The sequence below is a fragment of the Rhamphochromis sp. 'chilingali' genome (assembly GCF_963969265.1).
Source record: "Rhamphochromis sp. 'chilingali' genome assembly, chromosome: 18".
Classification (NCBI taxonomy): Eukaryota; Metazoa; Chordata; class Actinopteri; order Cichliformes; family Cichlidae; genus Rhamphochromis; species Rhamphochromis sp. 'chilingali'.
In genome coordinates this window covers 10350189-10371988 of record NC_137945.1, presented here as the reverse complement: position 1 = coordinate 10371988, position 21800 = coordinate 10350189, and the positions used below count along the sequence as shown (strand labels likewise).

General features: G+C 45.2%; 1 protein-coding gene across 1 annotated transcript in view; it reads right to left on the bottom strand.

The window, feature by feature from the left end:
• Positions 1 to 21800, bottom strand: part of gpr158a (G protein-coupled receptor 158a) — a 96776-nt gene that overhangs the window by 62391 nt on the left and 12585 nt on the right. The window contains exon 2 of the mRNA XM_080865152.1: positions 6120 to 6225. Coding sequence (XP_080721278.1) covers positions 6120 to 6225 — 106 coding nt within the window. The remainder of the gene's footprint in view (positions 1 to 6119; positions 6226 to 21800) is intronic.

Sequence of the window (21800 nt, the reverse complement as noted above, 5' to 3'; positions counted from 1 at the left end):
AATCATTCAGGTAATGTGTCACTGGCTTTCACAGGCTACGATCCCCCTGGGCCCCACCACTTGTTCCCAGCAATAAGCTAATTGATTGAAACATTCATCATCATCCACAGCCACATTCTCTTATGAAAGCTGACCCCAGGGCAGCAAAGTCCTAGACTTTTGGAGAACATTGAAACGCACTAATGGAAGTGCCATTAGTGAGAGATGAGAGGAGGAGAGACGAGAACCCCAACAAGAGTGTGTACACTTTTTCCACAGGAAATGAAGGTAAGATTGGGGTTGATCATCCGTGGGCTTCGCGCTCGTCTCTGTTCATTCGTGTAGTTTCATCGTGATTGGTTTAAGTCAGACTTGCATCTCTAATCAAAGGAACTGCAGTGTTTGCTCCTAGCTAAATAAATGCAGTCTATAATTAAATTGATTGCTATACTACTTTTTGACAGCAGTACAGTGACAAGCCTGCTTCTGCAAACTGATGGTGATGTATGTGTAATGCCTAGCATATAATCTTCTGCATAGAAAACCCTGAGCTCATTGGCAATATAGGGAAACATCACTTGTGCTATTTTCCTGCACCAGTAAATGCATCATTGCACGTGATTAAAATATCACCGATCAATGATAAATAAATACAAAGATGTATTTTTATGATAAATAAAATGAAATATTAAAATATTAATACTTCATTATTTCGAATACTGTTTCCTTTCCTCTTTTATGTCTATATTTCGCATTATGGTTTTAAGTGCTTGAGTACTGATATTTCCTGAGGCAATGTGTGTATAGTAATGTACTGTACGGTGCAAAAGCCATCCATCCTTCTTTAGTTGGCACTATTACAAAATGCCCAAGATAGCATAGCTTGAAAAGGCATAGTGCAGCATATTTGCACCAATGAGGTGATTTCCAAAAGGCTATTAGCACTGAACCTGGTATAGTTCAGCATGGTGTGCAATGTGTCTTTAAAAATTTTGAGGAAATTGGCCAAAAGAGATGACAAAATAAGAAGTGGCAGGCTTAAAAAAAAATTCTGTCTACAGCAGAAGAACGGTATCTGAAAGTCATGACTTAACCCTTTAAGACCTACCATAGAACCAAGTCCGCCAGAGCTTATATTATATTTTTGGTAAATGGCCTGTATTTATATAGCGCTTTACTAGTCCCTAAGGACCCCAAAGCGCTTTACATATCCAGTCATCCACCCATTCACGCACACATTCACACACTGGTGATGGCAAGCTACATTGTAGCCACAGCCACCCTGGGGCGCACTGACAGAGGCGAGGCTGCCGGACACTGGCGCCACCGGGCCCTCTGACCACCACCAGTAGGCAACGGGTGAAGTGTCTTGCCCAAGGACACAACGACCGAGACTGTCCAAGCCGGGGCTCGAACCGGCAACCTTCCGATTACAAGGCGAACTCCCAACTCTTGAGCCACGATCGCCACGAACGATTTACATGCTGTAGTGCCATTTTTGGGACCATTTCAAGTTGCTATACATCAATACAACCGTTATAGCCCAAACTTAAATAATATGTATGCATTAAGTGCATAATAACTACATAAATTGCAAAAAAGTGCAATAAACTACAAACAAATTGAAAATTGTTTTTGTGGGGTTTTTTTTACATATATTTCTAGTTAGAGAAATTTAAGAGGTTTATCCCTCAAAACTGTAAATACAAAAAAGTTGCACAAAATAGTTTCCCACCACAGGAAATTCATTTTGATTGTCTTCATAGTTTTATTTTGAGATACACCAATTTTTATATACTGCAGGAAAAACGAAGAAAAAATATTATAATGCAAATTTACAAAAAAACAGCATGTGCATCAAAATAAACTATTTCCAGCAGTGCAATTTTAGTCCTAAGCATCCCTGAAACTATTCAGGAAAGCATAAAGTCAAACATGACTTTAAAAAACACCAGCATAGGCTTATAAGGCCCCGAAGGTAAACTACATTTTCTGCGAAAATGACGTCACTCCCGGTTTCGGGCAAGTAATGGCAGACATAGTTCGCTCTGACGTCTGTTCCAACGTAGGAAGTGTTATGAACAGCTGATCGGATCGGCAAAGCGTGTTTCTGGAATATAACCGAATAAGAAACCGTGACCTAGGGCAAGCTGATGGCATAACATGTAAGTACAACTCCTCTGGTTTCATATGCAAAAAAATTATTGTGCTAGCTTACGTGGTTGCAGTTCTATAGGGATTTAAAAATAGTTACGCAAAACGGAGCGTGCCCACTCCGACCGGTTTTAAAGGGTTAACAGACCTGACAAAGGACCTGAGAGATGCATCTGACCTTTTTAGTTGATCCATTTAACCTAAATGAGATTATCCTAATGGAAGAGTAGCTGTCAAGAAGCCATTCTTATGGAAGGGAAACGGGAATAATGGTCGAACCCAAAACTGGATTGAAAATCAGCAGCAAGGGGTCTTTTTCTAGGAAAATACAGAGAAGGTGTGACTTCAGCCTTTTTCACAATCTCTATGTAGGAATCCTGTGTATTAACAGGTTGAGCAGGTTGCTATTTTGTGAGTCTTTCATATCACTCAGTTGCTTCCCCAGAGATTATGTCATACACAGTTCAACTTCAGCTTGCACAGCAGCTGGTGACATCTTGATATTCATTTGTCAAATAATATTTTTTCCAACAAAATGGTATTGTTTAATGATTTCACACACAGTTTAGAAATCTGTAAGAAATGGTGAAATGAAAATGAAGTTGTCCCGTTGGGCAGGCCAGTGCGTTTGTGGCATGGACCCAAAAGCAGACACGGAAGAGACAAAAACTAAGGTGTAACAAAACGTGAGCTGTTTATTTGGCCAAAAAACGTGAATACAAATCAATGCAGAGCAAACCGGGACGAAAACTAAAACTAAAACCTAGACTGGGAAAAACTAAACTATGACAACTATGACAATAAGACATGATCATGATTCTGAGCAGGTAAATATGAGAAACTATGAGACAAACATGAACATAACCTAAACAGAATCATGAGATTCCTGAAGACATGACATGAAGAAACGAAAACAGACACACCAACACTGAACAGAGGAAGACAGAGGACTTAAATACACAGAAGGGCAATGAGGGAAGTGGAAACACCTGGGGAGACACAGCTGACACAAATGAGCAAGATGCCACGGGGGAAGCAAAACTAAACACACTGAACATGTAAACACAATACTTTCAAAATAAAACAGGAAGCATGGAGACACATGAACTGGGATGCAAGTTGCAAGCCTGACACAAGAGACAGAGAGAGGGAAAGGGACACAGAGGAGAGAGACACAGGGGGAACCTATATAGACAAGGAGATAACACATGACAAACAGAAAAAGACTCATAAACAAGGAGACATAGGTGAAACACAAACAAGACTAAACACAACAAAACTAATAATAACAATACAAGAACTTAACATATTTCAAATATAACATAAGAAATCAAAAATACAAACTAAAGAATCAAAGACAAATATTGACAGATTTTAAGACAGCATTGCCCTCAAATAACCACAGGCTTTGGATGCTGTTGGGGTTGTTGTATTTTTCCTGTCAATAATCTGAGCTTCATTGTGCTTTGCCTTAGTGTGCGCGCCTGTTGGATCAGTCATCCATGTCATCTGCCTCCATCTGAGTTTGGGCTGCCTGTACGCTCGGCTGGACAAACAGCAGCTTGAGAGGAAAGAGAGGCCTGGAAATCCGGCAGGGCGGCTGGAAGCGACTGCATTTTATCAAATTCAGTTGCTGGAATGGTGCCACTTAAGCAGCTCCTAAGATGCAAATGAAAAACAGCGGATGCGCGACGCATGGAAGTTGTAGTTGTTATGCAAATAATGATGGCGAGATGCATGCATAAAGGACACTAAGTAGTAGTGACGGGTTTGCTGTAAATGCTGCTATAAAGAGCATCTGAGGGTGGAAAAGAAATGTGAATGCTGCACATAAATAAACAACCCCAACACCATCATAACAAAGTGCTTTGTTTCCAATAAAACAAAGAAAGTACGCCTTACATGGATCTTAAAATGGTCCCAAAGAAACCCATTACACATCAAATTGCTGCACATAAAGAGGGAATACCTATACAGCTTAAAAAACAGTCAATAAAACTAAATGAATGCCTATTTGCAAATACAGGGGAACCCTTTTAGTGTTTTTTACAGCATTACCACACAAAAAATCCTAAAACACTTGATTACACTTCAGTCATGCTTTCTATGCCTCCTCTATCAGCCCCAAATTGCCTGTTCATGCACTTTAAGACCAGAAAGAGGCTCTAACAGACACAAAGATTTTGCTTTTTAGTTTCTTGCAAAACATATGAATTACAACCCCTGCATTCCACATCAAAGACTAATAATGTGGTGGCTGCAGCTGCTCTTGCTCTTGGTCAGCGTACGTCCACATATACAGTTGCTCTCCCTGTCCACATAGTTTATCTAGCAGGCATGACAATAATGAGCACCTCCGCACGATAAAGCTGTCAAGCAACACGGGACACATCCTGTAGTGTGCCACAACCACAACAGCTTTCATCATTCGGCTCTGAGCAAGCACGCTCCTGACATGCTCCCGCGGTGTGAGCACACATTATTCCGCAAACCCGGCTAAAATCCATGCCATTAACCAAGCATTTCTCTCCTCGCAGTCACCCGACACAGAGGCACTATGTCAAATGTCTCTGCCATTGACTGTCCACAGAGAGGTGCAAGTGCTCAGACAAAGAGAGTGATTAATTATTCAAAGAGGCTCACTGCAATCCATTACATCACATGCATTATGAAGCAGCCTGATCTACGGCACCTCTTCAAAATCTATCAGTCTTAAGGATGAGGCTGAAACGCACAGGACACTACCTGCTAGGTAGACAGCAGGACAGGTAAATAAAGGGCTGCAATTAACAGCAGGAATAAAAATGTAATGACCTGCACATAACATGGCATTATTAATTATTTAATTAGTGAAACTTTAAATCTTTACTTTTGCACTTTTATTTTCATACTTTTCTCATTTTAAACTGGTCATCCACTAGGTTATTGAACCATTTTTACCAGCAATAACCTAAGTTTAAATAGGTAATCAATGTTCTGTTGCATGACCCACTTTCAGCTGTTGGACGGATGGTCTCATATTTAACTCCAGAATAAGTGCCCAGTTCACATGTCTGCAAAACCAGCCCATCCCTCCACCACCACGCTTGACTAGCATAAGATGTTTGGTTTTCTCTAAACACGACGTTGTGCTTTTATAAACGTGCTCACACTGATGCAGAGCTAATCAAGCTAACTTGAAGAACGTGGTGAAATTAGAAACTAAAGATCAAAAAGTTGTCCAAAACAAGCCAAGTAATATGACTATCTGACCCAAAACCTAACTTCAGTGTTTAATGATAATAGTTTTCAAAATGGTGAATGTGAATGTCTGACATTCTCTTAAAAATAACAGTACTGAGAATTTTATCATCTTTTCCAAGTAGGCCTTGAGACAAGACGTTTTTCATTTTAAAAATGACCAGAGCTACTCTGCCAATGCTGAACATGAGTATAACCCTCCGTCTCAATTCCAGGCACCTATACTTAGAGTTAAATATATTTCTTGACCCTGGAAGGAAACCCTCAAGATTTGAACCAATAGGGTCTGTGTACTTTATCAGTTGGCTAATGACTACAAAATGACTTGGCTCATCTCTGTCTACCTAGTTTCACGCAAAGCTGTGCATTCAGTGTCAGACAAACACATCATATTTCATGACAACGCAACCTTGACAGAGGTAATAGCTGAGACGAGCTGCAGCTGCCTTTGACAAAGCTTCATGTGTGACAAAAACATAAATCTTCCCTGCAGCCTTGGCACGCTGTGGGATATATTCGCATAGATAAACATCAAGTGATGCTTTGTATCCACTGTACACTTCAGTTTAGTGGTTATATTGTTAGCAGTATCATTTAAGGTGAATCGGATCCCCACATTTGTCACAAGACATACAGATTTACTGGTTTTCCATTTGGAGCCTTGTGTAGATGTGACACAGTAGGTGTGGATTACAGTTCAGTTTAACTGAGCAAATCAATCTAGCCCCTATGCTTGGCACACTCACCTCCATAGTGGTCAGGTTGCATCGATGGGTTCCAGCAAACCAGCCATCAGTGGAGCACTGGTCGATATCAACATCCTGTAGATTAATGTCCACTCGAACCACTCCCCTGCAAGATGGAAGGACATTAAAAGAGATCTATTAGGGTCATTTCTACCTCCATGTTTTTATTCTTGGACTCAACTAGAGCTTTACATGATTTTCTAACATTTCGCGATTTGATTGTTATGGTGAACAGCTGTGGAATTGAAGCACTTTGAAATTGTATCATTCTTTCTTAAGCATATTGTATATCAGAAAAGTTGAGTGTGGAGGTTTGAATGCAAAACAAGGCCATTAGTTCAGGCAGAAAAAGTTCACGACATAAATGTGAAAACCAACACACATGAAAAAAGATCAAGTGCAAAAAAGGAAGCACAACAGACGCTTCCCTGTGACGACGGGACTATTTATACACACAGGTTTGATTGGACAGTAGAACACACGTGGTATAACTAACAAAGGACATGACAGAAAACTCAATCTTCAAATAAATCAGAAAGTAACAGAAAGAAAACAAAGAATCACTGAGGGAACTACTAAAAGAAACAATGAAATGAACCAAAACACAGGATGTAAAACTGAAACTTGGCATTACAAAAAAACACAAGAAACAACAGGAAGCAAATACTCAAAAATGGACACAAAAAATAAAGCTTGTAATCTGCTAGAATAAAGAAATCAAAACAAGAACCGAAACATTCAACAAACACAAAAATCAAAACTTGAAACATTTGGAACAACAATAAAACCTCAAGTCTAAACTCAATTATATTTGCAAGGAAATCAAAACCCGAAAACAACAAAAAGACCACGGAGTAAACAAAGTGTAGTAAAGCCAACTAAAACCCGCTGTTGAAGAAAGTCATTTACCCTTTTGTTGATTTATTGATTGAGTGATTGATTGATTTGTGTCAGACGGGATTTTTTTGGATGGTTTTCTAAATAGAAGCTTTTCAAATTAAAAGAGTTGAACTGAGGAAGGTAGATAAAGCAAGTACATTATGAGCTGTATGTTATTGTCTGATCTACAAATTTCACTTAAAAGTACAGTAAAGTTACACCAGCGGTCCCCGACCTTTTTAGCGCCACGGACCAGTTTATGTTTGACAATATTTTCATGGACCGGCTTTTAAGGTGTTGCGGATAGATGCAACAAAATAAAACCAGTACCGGTACCAAAAAAAAGGAAGATTTATTCATAACACATGGGAAAAGACCCAGGGAAACTGAGTTAACGATAAGGATTCTAAAGAATAACGCTAAAAAACGATAAAAACCCTGAAAACCATAAATTTCACACGCGAGGATTAACTCTCGCGGCCACTGAGCCGGTACCGGTCCGTGGCCCGTGGGTTGGGGACCGCTGAGTTACACTACCTTAAAATCCTCAACATGTAATTGCACAAACCTGTACTTGGAATCTTAACTGAAATTTTAATAGGTTCTAACATGTTATAAAGCAAAAACAGACATTTGTCTGCCTCATGTCTCATCTCTTCTTCCTAAGAAAGAAATCAGTCTGACAGAGATGCAATTAGCCGTGCACTACATCACAACGAGACACTCTGCAAGAGGCTGGACTCTTTGTTCCGTTTCGACCAGCTGAGCCAGGCAGGACCTTCTAATGGAGCTGTTGAGGATTTAGACTTACTTAGCTTTCTGAAGCTCTGTGAAGAGAAGGTCACTGTATGTGATTTTGAAGGTCAGCCCCTTTGATTCTGACAAATCTTTTCACTGGTGTGGCATATGTCCCTTTCACAAGTGCAGCTCACAGGACAAGCCAACAGACAGTTACATAATGCTGTATACTATATGCGTAACTATACAAGGAAAAAAAACTAAACAAGCTTGACAAAATACTTCAAATCCACAAGAAACTCTAAACTGTCTCTCAGCGACCTCAGCCCACTTACAGGCTTTCTCTCTTGGTAGACTTAAAAATGGAGCACAGCCCAAGGCAAGTGTTGTTAGAAAATCTATACCGACTTTAAACTTTATGGAAGACATGCTCTGGAGAGTTATAGCTCAGTAGGACGAGTGTCATGACACCAAGATAATGTGCACATATGAAAAAAGGTATTTCTCTGATCCAGCATTCAGAGCCTTCAAGTTTCTCACACACAACATTTTACATAAATGCCAGCCGACACAAGAGGAAAAAAACCCGAGTGTTGCCGTGTAGCTTTCGAACAAAATCACCAAATATACACTTTGTTATTTGATCAAGATGAATATAAACACAAACCCTGCTCTGAAGTGAGCGGGCGAATCAGCGCTGTTATCTATTTAATCAGGCAAAACCTGCAGCTGCTTCCCTGCAAATAAATCAGCGGCCGACTTTGCACTGACCTTTAACTCCTTTGATGCCCGTTTGAACACTGACATTCACACTGGGTTTATTTTGTTATAGGATTAACAGGAAACTTTGTTCTCCCAGTTTCCAGGATTTGTGTTTTGCGTTTAAAGGAAAATTAGATTTTAACCCTCCTGCCATCCTTTAAAAAACTCACACCCATCACCCTAGGGACCATTCTCAGCCACACCATAAAAAGACCATATATCCATATTTTATTCCACTTTAAATTAGCCAACCTTGTAAAACTACTTCTCCCTGAAATATTCATGTAAAGTTTTAATTATATCTTCGTTGTTTTAACCCTTCAAATCCCAGTGTTATTACATGAGCGCCCTGTGTTATAAGCCCCAAAAACCAAAAAACGAAACTAAATATTTCCACAAAAAACCAGTTGAAGTAATATGTGATTGTCATTATAAGTAGGCCTTTAGATGGACCAAAGATTGGCACCAACATACATTTTGACCTGCCATTATTTTTTTTGCATTTTTTTTGCAATTTAAAAATTAAAACTTCAAGGCCCTGAGTCTTCATTGACATCCAAGAAAAGAAGAAAAAATAAAATCATATGATGATAATTTGGGGTTGAAAAATAGCGTTTATAATGGAAGTCAATGGGCAGAAAATGGTCCCCAGGGTGATGGGTGTGGGGATTTCTGCTGCTCAGCCATTTTAGGCTGATTTAAGGAATTCACACTGGAATATTAACATTGACAGGTAAAAACTATCCTGTGGCAAGTTTGGTTATATTCCACTGAACACAGTGGAAATGGCAGCCATTTAACACATAGCAGTGGCACAAAAAGGTCCCAAGAAGGCAGGAGGGTTAAACTATTGACCCTGACCCTGAACTAGTATGGATATACATCATATACCACCGCATTAATCACCTAAGTCTAAGTTCTCATTGTCATCGAAATACTAACCCTAACCCGTAATCTGACCTTAGGCAATTAAAATATGTAATTTGTATCTTTTTTATACTGACACAACATCATATACAACATTTTTTTTTCCAAAAAAGTCTGTTTTGCCTTTCTCCTGAAACGATGGGATGGTTTGATCAATTGCTCGAATGATGTAGAAAAGTGCTACAAAAGTGTCAAAGTGGTTTCTTTGTCATGGTCCTGCGGCCATGACTCAGTGACTTTGTGTTTGTGTTCTTTATTGTTATTACTTTCATTATTATTCGTGGCTGTTTTGGGATGGTTTGTGTTTTGGGATTTTAGATACTGGGTTCTGGGTTTGTGCTCCCTCTATTGGTCCCTGGTGTTAGTGTTCCCCTGTCTCGTCAGGTTAATCAAGTCCAGCTGTGTCCCCCACCTGTGTGTGATTTCCCAGTGTCTCTCTGTGTACTTATAGTGTGTGTTTTCCTCTGTTCCTCGTCGCGTCGTCTGTGTTCATACTCTGTGAAATCCCCTGCGTGCTCTCCCTGCTGTTCTCCCTTCATGTTCAGGTTTGCTACTCCTTGGTGTAGTTTCTCCCAGTTTAGTTCATCCTTAGTTCTGTTTTGCCATCTCCACTTTATGTTTGGTATTGTTAATAAATCGCCCTCACGTCTAAATAAGTACTGCATTTGAGTCCTCCTTTCCACTCCTCACACGGCCACTGACCCGAACCGTGACAGTACGACGCGACCACAAGATGGACCCAGCAGCGCTTAATCCGTCTAAGGAGCTACGGGAGAATCTCATCGATGCCACACAGGAGCTCATCGACCTGTGGCTGGAAAACCCGGGTGGCAAGTCCCAGCGCGCTATAGAGAGGCGGCTACAGCGTCTTGTGACCGGTCTCCCATGGCTTCTAGGCTCGCTTTGTCCGTGGGAGCGGGAGTTTCTCCTTTTGGATCTTGGACTTCACCCCCCGTCTGCATTCACTTTCGAACAGCCCGATACGGTGAGTGAGCGGGACGCTTTGGCTTCCCCAGATTCCGGGACTTTGTTTTCTGGGGCTATTCAGAGCGGGATGGGAGACAGTATGGGTTGCTTACCTACCTTCGTGGTAACAGATCCTTCCCAAGTGGGCGTCTACAAACCCTCTGCAAAACTGACGGACTGTGTCTCTGCCGCTCCTTCTGAGCCAGGACTTTATCGCCATTCTCCGGCTCAGTTCTGTGTCCAGCCACAAGCTTCCCAGTCTGTAGCTCAACCGTTAGCCTCGCTAAGGGCACAATTACCTGTTCTGCCGCCGCTCCGGTTAGCCACTCAGCCATCACCACCGCTAGCATCGCTACAACCCATAGTTCAGTTAATGGCTGTCACAATTTTCACACTGTTTTTCCACCGCTGTTTCTGAGCAGGGAGAAGAAATGTTTCACAACGGACCTGTTCCTCAAAAGCTGGCAACATTAGTGACCGTTACTCGCTCCGGGGCTTCCCCAGAGGCTGGGTTACAGCCCTCAGCTTACTCTGGACCCCTGGAGGCCGAGATGCCAGCTGTGAACTGCACCGGGCTGTCACTGCCTGAGCAGGGTCAGTGCTCTGCGCAGCTGCGGCCCTCCTTATGTGTGCCAGAGGCCCATGTGCCTACTGGTTTTGTTTCATGTGTGCCAGAGGCCCATGTGCCTACTGGTCTTGTTTCATGTGTGCCAGAGGCCCCTGTGCCTACTGGTTTTGTTTCACGTGTGCCAGAGGCCCGCGAGCCTGCTGGTTTTGTTTTTTGTGTGCCAGGGGCCCCGGTGCCCACTGGTTCTGTGGCTGTTTTCGCTGGGGGGCCCGAGGAGCCCGTCCAGCCTCCTGTTTCGCCGGCTGGGGGGCCCGAGGAGCCCGTCCGGCCTCCTGTGTCACCGGCTGGGGGGCCCGAGGAGCCCGTCCAGCCTCATGCCACGTCGGCTGGGGGGCCCGAGGAGCCCGTCCAGCCTCATGCCACGTCGGCTGGGGGGCCCGAGGAGCCCGTCCAGCCTCATGCCACGTCGGTTGGGGGGCCCGAGGAGCCTCACACGGCCACTGACCCGAACCGTGACATTCTTAATGCAAGCCTCATTTGTCTATTAATACACATTCATGCTCAAGTCTCTTTTTTATGCCAAACCACTTTTAGTATTTAGTATATTGCCTAAACAGGGTCCCGTTATACCGGCGGGCCATTATTATAACATTATACTACGGGCTTTGTACACTAAAGGTGACATCATCACACCATGAACTCCAGCTTTACTTTACCTACAGCAAAACGTCAGAGGTTACAAAAATTGAGTGGTGCACAATCAGCCAAAACTTGGCTCATTTGCAAGATCAAGAACATCCACATTAGAGGAGCCAATGTTCAACCACTAACTTTCTGATTAGTAAATGCCTCAATCTTCCTCCTGAGCCACAGTCAAGCCCAGAGTTCATCAGAGAATTAAGACAACTTCCATCCATCCATCCATCTTCATCCGCTTTATCCGAGGCCGGGTCGCGGGGGCAGCAGCCTAAGCAAAGAGGCCCAGACCTCCCTCTCCCCAGCCACCTCCTCCAGCTTATCCGGGGGAACACCAAGGCGTTCCCAGGCCAGCCGAGAGATATAATCTCTCCAGCGTGTCCTGGGTCTGCCCCGGGGCCTCCTCCCGGTGGGACATGCCTGGAACACCTCACCCAGGAGGCGCCCAGAGGGCATCCTTGTCAGATGGCCGAACCACCTCAGCTGGCTCCTTTCGATGTGGAGCAGCAGCGGCTCTACTCTGCGCCCCTCCCGGATGGCCGAACTTCTCACCCTATCTCTAAGGGAGAGGCCAGCCACCCTTCGGAGGAAGCTGATTTCTGCCGCTTGTATCCGCGATCTCGTTCTTTCGGTCACTACCCACAGCTCGTGGCCATAGGTGAGGGTAGGGACGTAGATTGACCGGTAAATTGAGAGCTTCGCTTTTACACTCGGCTCCCTCTGCACCACGACGGACCAGTGCAGCGTCTGCATTCCTGCAGCTGCAGCCCCAATCCGTCTGTCGATCTCCGGCTCCCTTCTCCCATCACTCGCGAACAAGACCCCGAGATACTTGAACTCCTCCACTTGGGGCAGGAACTCATCCCCGACCGGAGTGGGCACTCCACCCTTTTCCGGCTGAGAACCATGGCCTCAGATTTGGAGGTGCTGATCCTCATTCCCGCTGCTTCACACTCGGCTGCGAACCGTTCCAGTGCGAGCTGGAGGCCATCACCCGATGAAGCCAACAGAACCACATCATCCGCAAAAATCAGAGATGAGATTCTGAGGCCACCAAAGCGAAAGCCCTCCGCCACTTGGCTGCGCCTAGAAATCCTGTCCATAAAAATTATGAACAGAACCGGAGACAAAGGGCAGCCCTGGCGGAGCCCATCACCCACCAGGAATGGGAACGAGTCCGACTTATTGCCAGCAATGCGAACCAAGCTCTTACAGCGGTTGTATAGGGATCGAATGGCCCGTAGCAATGGGCCAGACACCCCATACTCCCGCAACACCTCCCACAGGACACCCCGAGGGACACGGTCGAATGCCTTCTCCAAGTCCACAAAACACATGTAGACTGGTTGGGCAAACTCCCATGCACCCTCAAGTATCCTCGAGAGGATAAAGAGGTGGTCCAGTGTTCCGCGACCAGGACAAAAACCGCATTGTTCCTCCTGTATCCGAGGTTCAACTAGTGGACGAACTCTCCTTTCCAGCACCCTGGCATAGACTTTCCCAGGGAGGCTGAGGAGTGTGATCCCCCTGTAGTTGGAACACACCCTCCGGTCCCCCTTCTTAAAGATGGGGACCACCACCCCGGTCTGCCAGTCCACAGGTACTGCCCCTGATCTCCACGCAACATTGCAGAGGCGTGTCAACCAGGACAGCCCTACAACGTCCAGAGCCTTCAGGAACTCGGGGCGGACCTCATCAACACCAGGGGCTCTGCCACCAAGGAGTTGTTTAACTGCCTCAGTGACCTCGCTCCCGGAAATTGGCGGGTCATTCCCCTCATCCCCAGACTCTGCTTCCTCCTCGGAAGACGTGTCAATGGGATTAAGGAGGTCCTCGAAGTATTCCTTCCACCGCCTGACAATTTTCTCAGTCGACGTCAGCAGCGCTCCGCCAGCACTATACACAGTGCAGGTAGAGCACCGCTTTCCCCTCCTGAGACGCCTGACGGTTTGCCAGAATCTCTTCGAGGCAGTCCGAAAGTCTTTTTCCATGGCCTCTCCGAACTCCTCCCACACCCGAGTTTTTGCTTCAGCCACTGCCCGAGCTGCATTCCGCTTGGCCTGTCGATACCTGTCGGCTGCCTCCGGAGTCCCACAGGCTAACCAAGCCCGATAGGACTCCTTCTTCAGCCTGGTGGCTCCCTTCACCTCTGGTGTCCACCATTTGGTTCGGGGATTACCACCACAGCAGGCGCCAACCACCTTGCGGCCGCAGCTCAATGCAGCAGCTTCGGCAATGGAGACGCTGAACATGGTCCATTCGGACTCAATGTCCCCAGTCTCCCTCGGAATGCTGTTGAAGCTCTGCCGGAGGTGTGCGTTGAAGATCTCGCGGACTGGGGCCTCTGCTAGACGTTCCCAGCACACCCTCACTACGCGTTTAGGTGCACCAGGTCTGTCCAGCGTCCTCCCCCGCCACCTGATCCAACTCACCACCAGGTGGTGATCAGTTGACAGCTCAGCCCCTCTCTTTACCCGAGTGTCCAGAACATATGGTCGCAGGTCTGGTGATGCGATTACAAAATCGATCATCGACCTATGGCCTAGAGCGTCCTGGTGCCACGTGCACTTATGGACACTCTTATGTTCGAACAGGGTGTTCGTTATGGCCAAACTGTGATTAGCACAGAAGTCCAATAACAAAGCACCGCTCGGGTTCAGATCAGGGAGGCCGTTCCTCCCAATCACGCCCCTCCGGGTCTCGCTGTCGTTACCCACGTGAGCATTGAAGTCTCCCAGCAGGACAACAGAGGGACAATTAAGACAACTTGCCTAATAGAAATCCCCCTAATTCTGCCAAAATAACTATGACACCATCAATGAAATCACCAACAACACTTCTGAATTTCTTCTGTAGTATCAGGCACCTAACCTTCACAGTAGATGTTTTTAAGCCCTGAAAGTTGTATGGTGTGGTGGTCTGAGAAGTTAACCTCTTCAAATCTTTGTCATGGTCCTCTAACCATTCCTGAAGAATATTTGAAGTGCGGCAGTACGCCTCTTCCATCAGGAAAATGCACGCAGTCTGCGTCAATGCTTAAGGAGTTAATATTAGTCAGTAAAATCTACATAAACGTTGGGAACCAAGCTTAGCCAGATGAATTGTGACAACCGTAGTTTCCGCCATTGCGTCTTTGTTTTGATATATATTGTGCATGCATAAAAACACATAACAACAAATTATATCTGATTTCATATAAACACTGATTTATTTATCATTTGCTGTAGAGTGCACATGTAGTTCATTTTTGTATCTTTAACATTTTAAAATGTCATTATCTTATTTTACAAGCTTATTTCTGATGTGTATCAGCGCAACACCAATGCTGTGTCTGGTTCCACTTGGTAAATGGACTGGTTCTTATATAGGGGTTTTCTACTCTACAAACCTTATCCAATCCTATCCATATTCACCCATTCATACAAGCACTGTTTTCTACGGTGTTGTTTTTTCTTCTTCTATCTAACATGCAGACTGGAGCAGCTCGGGGTCGAGCCACAAACCTTTCAGTTAGTGTATGACCTGCTCTACCTCCTAAGCTATAATCACTTTATAGCAAAGATACCCCACAAGACCTTTTGGGTATGCTCTAAACCTCAGCTGTCTACACGTCAGAATTTGGCTTTAAATTTTAACTGGCAGGAGCTATGCTAGCAAAGCTATTCACCTCATCTATTTTAGTGTTGTGGCTGATTGGTGATTCATGACTGAGATCTGTTTCAGGGTGTAGATGATGAAAGTTTCAGCTGATCATTGGCTATTAAGGCTTTAATTAGTGCCCAATGATTTGTTAATGCATTTCGCCCCTGGTGCCACTTTGTTAAAGTGTCATGGTCTGGAGAACACTGTTATCTGCAGCCTGTTTTTAAATGAACAACCCTCTTCACATCTTATTCAACTTGTTTTTGTAATTTAACGTTAATAATAAGGCATTTTGACTGATGACAAACCTGTATGTAAAAGAGTTGTTGATTAGATATTTGGTACGATTCTGTGGTTTCCATCATATCATACAGTAGAGTTGCACCAACCACTAATGATCAGAATCAGAATACTTGAATAATCCTTAAGGAAAATATGTGGGTTACAGTTGCTCCAACACAGTAAGAGTAACAGACTAAACTAATTAAATAATACGATATATTATAAAGGTTACAGATCTCTATGTAGTTTAGATTGATGACTAATGTAAAATTAGTTATGGCTTCATACATTAGCAACCTAGTCCTAGATGGCAGTTAGCATACTCTGTGCTCACATGAGCTGGAACTCATACAAACACCTTGTCCCATACTGCTCAGTTTTGAGACCAGGCAAAAGTGTGGTTTCCATAGTAACACCTTGGTTGAACCATGTCTTGCTGTAACTAAACAATACACAAAACAGCAGGTGGCAGAAGATGCCGTCAATGTTGACATATCACTTTTTGGGGAGAATAAAAGACAGAGTTCATGGTTTATGTAATTTAACAAAAAGACAAAAAACTAATGACAGAAAGCAATAAAAAAAAACTGCACCTGTGACAAACTGAAAGTGGGAGAAGCAGCAGGTACCAAAGGAAAGGCAAAATTTACTGATCCATAAGCGTTAAAAAAAACTGTGGATATTTCTGAATGTCATAGCAGAAGAAAAGACAGGCAGAACTAGCAGCTTTATCACAGGACTGTAACCGGCTTACAGTCTTATTATTTCCATCTGTGTGTTTAAACTGTCCACCTGTTCACCATATAGTGCCCTATATCATGCCCACACCATTTTATAGTGGTGCTCAAAATCTCATCTGTAAACTTCCACTGTAGTGCACTACAAAATCATCACACGTACCACGCAGGTTCTATTATGCTTTTGTGTGCCGATGCAGTTCTTATCATTTTTATTTAAATGCTGTGGGGAGATAAGTTTCAATTGCACTGTGCAATCATTCAGACATAGCAATCCTGAGTTATCCCTGGCCCCAAGTATGATGCAGATGTTCTGCTATTGTTTTGGTGACAGATATCTGGAGCAAATGTATCATCAGCTGTCTGCACTTGTTCCCTAGTTAGTCCAAACGCCATATGAGTGAAAAACTGGACAATTCAAACAGAGCCAGGCAATTCTTAATTTTTGGTTGGCTGACTTTGAGTGGATAGAAACCCAGTATGTACAACATTAGCTACCCTTCAGTTCCCCCTTTCTCATGTTAAATCTCTTCCTCATGTATGACCTTTGCTTGTTTCTGGACTTTTGTAAGTCCCTGGCTGGAAATAGTCGCTTCACTGACTTCTTCACTGTGAGAGCGCTGCCCGTTTTGGATGAAAGATTCCCATTGTGTCCCAGTTTCCTGCATCTGAGTCCTCGAACACAAGAGTTCTTCAGCACACACACACACACACACACACACACACACACACACACACACACACACACACACACACACACACACACACACACACACTTATTTGAAACAATACAACATGAAATGAAAAAAAAAATCAAAGAAATATCAAAAATAAACAGGAGGGAATATTACTACACATTAATAAAACCATCCTTAGAACATGGTATCTAATATTGTATCACAACAACCAAATCTTTTTTAGCCTAATATTGAGAAATGAACTTACTATGCTAAATAAGAAATTAACTATCCCTCCCTCCATTTTCTTCCACTAAACAGATTCAGGGTACTCGGGGACAGAAGGTCACCCCACCTGTCATAAAGTAAGACAGGTGCATATCCTTGTAGTTAGTGGGGTAAGCTAAACTAAGTCAAACTAAAGTCCATCATGTAGATAAATCAAATTTATTTAGGGAATTATCTATTTGTTATCTATTTATTTGGCCACGTAAACTGTCATTGGTAAACATGACAAGTGATAATGCCAAGGCCATCTTCGAGCCTTGATGGTTTCATTTAATGCCAGGATTCCAAACAAATCAAATTACCGCAACTGACACACAGTATGAAACATTGTGGAGGCTCAGCAGGCCTACAGCAGTCTTTGTCCATCTGGTAATCCATGCCCTACATGCCCCCCTGGAAACACTTTGCTAGACCCTCATGAACTGGAAAAATAAAAATAATCTTAATTCTAACCAATATAGAAATTATCTATTAGATTACATTAGTCTTGACACAGCCTCTGCCACCACATTAGATCAATTGCTCTGGGCCCCTTTTATCAGCTCCATCACCTAGTGGGGGTGGGGGGTCATAGTTTGGTCCCGCCTTCACTGTTGTGATTGGTGAGGGGGTAGGGACAGGCTTAGGGCGTCGGGGGGTTCCCCGGAGGCATCTTCCTTGGGGGGCTCAACCCGGGGTAGCGGTCACGTCCGGTTGAGGGCTCTGTTGGCTCTCAGGTGACTGTTTCCTCGCGGCTGCGTGCAGCGGGGCTAGGGGAGGGTCTGTGCTGACGGACGTGGGTTACTGACCTGGCAACCTGGCTGCCCCTGGGTGGGTCCGGGATGGGCGTGAGGTTTTGGGGGCGCTCCGTCTCTGGGCTGGGGCCCGGGCCGGGCCTCGGGGGCTCGGGTCCTGGTTGGTGTGTTGCCGGGGTTGTGGGCGGGTGGGTGCATGGGGGCCCGGCCCTGGAGCAGGGTGCCGCCGGTGCATCGAGCCGCCTGGGGGGCTCTTCAACTGGTGGGGGGGATGGTCACATCTTGCAGGAGCTTTCTTCTCTCAGGAACTCTCTGCAGGAGGGGGAGATACAGGAGAGGTGGAGGAAGATCTCAGCCTGGGCGTTTACCGTCTTATGTAGTCTGGAAGATGTGTGGTTGGTGGGGTGGGTGCAGTTTTCTCTGTGGTGGGGTTGGGTGGACTGTCCAGGGCTCTGTGGAGCCGGGGGGCGCTACTGCACTGGGCCCCGGTCTGATGGGCCTGGGCCCCCCTTCCCTGGCGGGTCGCGGAGGGTGGGAGTGCCTACTGGGGTCAGCGGGGGAGCTGGCCCCAGGGAGGGGTTACCTGCCCCTCCCTTCCTTCCCTCCCCATCTCCAGCTGCCTCCCTCTTCCCGCTCCTCCACAACCACCCACACATGCAGGGCCTTGGAATGGGGGTATGTCACCAGGGTGCAGAGGAGGCTACCCCCCCCCCCCCCCCCCCTGTCCCCTTCTGGCTGCCTCTGCCTCAATTTTATCCCACAACTTAGACATTCACATTATTCACACTCTCATTACACATACATATAGGATCTTGGGGGTGGGCACAATCACGGAGTCCAAATCACCATCAGGGTGTATACCTCACCCCTGACGTCGTTGCCCACCTCTCAATTTTAAATACACTTAGTCATTGAGGGTTAGCAGGAGGGACTATGCGCTTACCTGCTGCTCCTTGGCAGGTAGCTCCATGCCCTCCTGGGTTTTAATTGCACCTTAGAACACATATGCATCAACACTACAATGAGCGGGTGGAGGGAGGTTTGGAGTCTTCTCCCACCCCCATTCTCTGCGGCCTGCTGGAGCGGGAGGGCTAGTAGGAGGAGTTGGCCGTCCGACTGCGGTCTGGGGTGTGGGGCCTCCCTGCTGCTGCGGAGTCGGGGTGGTCTGCCTCTCCCCACCGCAGGGAAAAGGGTAACACCACCTGGGTCTGGGTGCAATTCCCCCCTCCAGGGGCAAGGGTACCTAGACCCGGTTTGTAGAGTACGCTTGGGGAGTGTGATTGTGTGTACAGCGTCTCTTTATGTCTGTCTCCACGTTGGTTGAGTGTGGAGTGAGTGCATATGAGAGCATGAGGGTGGGAATGGATGTTTGTGTCTGTGTGTGCCTGTATGTCTGTGTCTATATGTCAGGTTGGGTATCAGACGCCACCTCTCTGGGGACACCTCAGGCCCTCCAAGGTTTGGAGGCCTATCTCCACCCACCACCACTTCCCCTGCCGGTGGCGGACTCCCTCAGGTGTCGGTGTGTTGGTGGTTCTTTGTGTCTGGGGGTGGGCGTCCGGGTGCACACCGGCTCACTCCTTGGCGGCCGCCTGTCGGGGCCTGGGGCCTGGGGCTCGCTCGGGCCCCTTTGGAGGTGGGGTGCCCCCGGCCTCTCGGCCTAGGGCTCGGTCACTCAGGCGCAGCTGGGGGCCGGCGGAGCTCACGGGCGCGTCACTGCAACTCCCCCTGACTTCTGCTCCGCGGCTGCTGGGCGAGCCCTCATCTGGGACTCTCCTCAGCTCTTACTGGGACAGTGGCGCGGCTGCCCCTCTGTTGGTCTTCCATGGTCTCTTGTGTTCTGGGGGCCTCTGGATGTCTGGAGTTTTGATCTCCTCCATACCCGCTTCACACCCTGGAGGACGGGGCTGTGGCCCCCCCCACACTCCCTAGCAGATCATTACATGGAGAAACCTTTGGAATGCAAGCATGCTGATCCACACAGGTATGCACACATGGGTATTCACAGACGCGGACTAAAGCTTTCTTGGCTGCTGCCTCAAAGCACACTGTGCGCTGTCTATCTTGCGTGCTGCACAATATCGTTTATTACTTAGTAAATACTGATATCTATGACTAGCTAGTTTATTGTGATGGTGCTTTGTTTTCTCTATTATTATGTTGCTCTTTGTTGTTTGCTGTCTCCTCTGTTTGTTTTTGTTTGTTTTTTTTTTTGTTTTTTTTTTCTCCATACAGGTGACCCAGGAGTTTTTTTTTTTCTCTCTCTTCCCCCCCCTTCTCACCGTCTCTTCTCCCCTTTGGTTTTCTTTCTTTCTCTCCCCCTCTCTCTCTCATTCATTCCCCCTGTCCTATTTATTAAAAAAAAAAAAAAAAAAAAAAAAATGACAAAGGATGAACTGAAGCTCTGCCATCACGTAATGTCGCATACTGCTGTTTCTGATGTCATTTAAAAAAAAAAAAAAAAAAAAAGCATAGTAAGTAAAAGCTCCAGGGTCAAAACAAGCAGCTAAAACTTGGGGATGTGTTGCACTGGTGTTTCCCTGTGCATGAATAGACTAGTTGTTTGTCCCAAAAAAACAAAATAAAAAAATATATTCATGTTATCAAAATAGCAATAAAAAATAATAATGTACACGCATACACAAATACTGCTGCTCTGGCATGTTCTCCAGGTGTATAAGAGGCGGTTTACTATTCCCGGTTCCCAGTGGACACCAGGTGAGTGCAATGCTCTCTTTGCCTGTACCTCTGTTATTAATAACTGCTGCTCTGGTCCTGCCTTGGGGCAAACTGACCTCGCTGCTTTCTCCTGCACTGCTGGTTGTTTCGTGTGAGAAATTACATGCAATTCTCTGTTATATAATAAGGATTGGAAATGTCGCACTGAAACACAGCAGACGCACAAGAATACGCCGATTTGTTAGTGATGGAGGAGTCATGAAACCGTTAGTTTCAGTGGCAACTGAAGTAATAACATTTGCTTAGGTTTTGCATTTGAAAAGTGAGTCTGCACAAAGAGGAAAATAGTCTGCAGTCGGCTTCTCTTTTTTTCCCCTTCTGCTCCCAACTCCCCAGGCAACCTTTAGCTTCCCAGTCAAAGAGGACATATGGTGTATAAAATGGCTTTTGGGGGGAAAAAAGAAAGAAGAAAATGTTGGAAACGGTGGTGTTGACTGGGTATGTGCCGCACAAAGACTGGGTCGTAATTGAGAGCAGCAGCGAGGAGCATGTGGCAGAGCCATCATGGTGGCCATCAAGGCCCTCGGGCATAAAGACAGGATTATCACAGAGAGCAAGAGATAGAGGTGCCCAAGGAAACAGAGTGCTTTCTCCTTTCATCCTCCATTCTTTGTGGGTCTAAAGGCCAGGCCAGCAAAGAGAGGAGCATCCCACCAGCAGGAGTCTTTCTGACTGACTCTTTCTGAGCTAATGTTAGCTGCACAAACATTAAGAAGCTGACTGTAGATATATCTGCATAATAGCTTATATTCACAAAAGGATATTCATCAAAAGATGCTTGCTTTGAAGGCCTGCTTGTGTCCTCTTTGTTACAAGTCAGTCTTAGATGTATTCATCAGTGAACACTGAATTTCATACGCTTTGAGCTATAGGTCTCAAAGCAGAAAATAGACTCTGAAACTGATTAGCCTGTTTAGTCACAGGACAGGATGCTGCAATATATAACAACTTTAGCTAGTTTAGGGCCTTACACAGACCTAAAACAAACCTACTTTAAAAAAATGTTTAGTTATGTTAAAACAATGGGAAATTGATAGACTACCAAA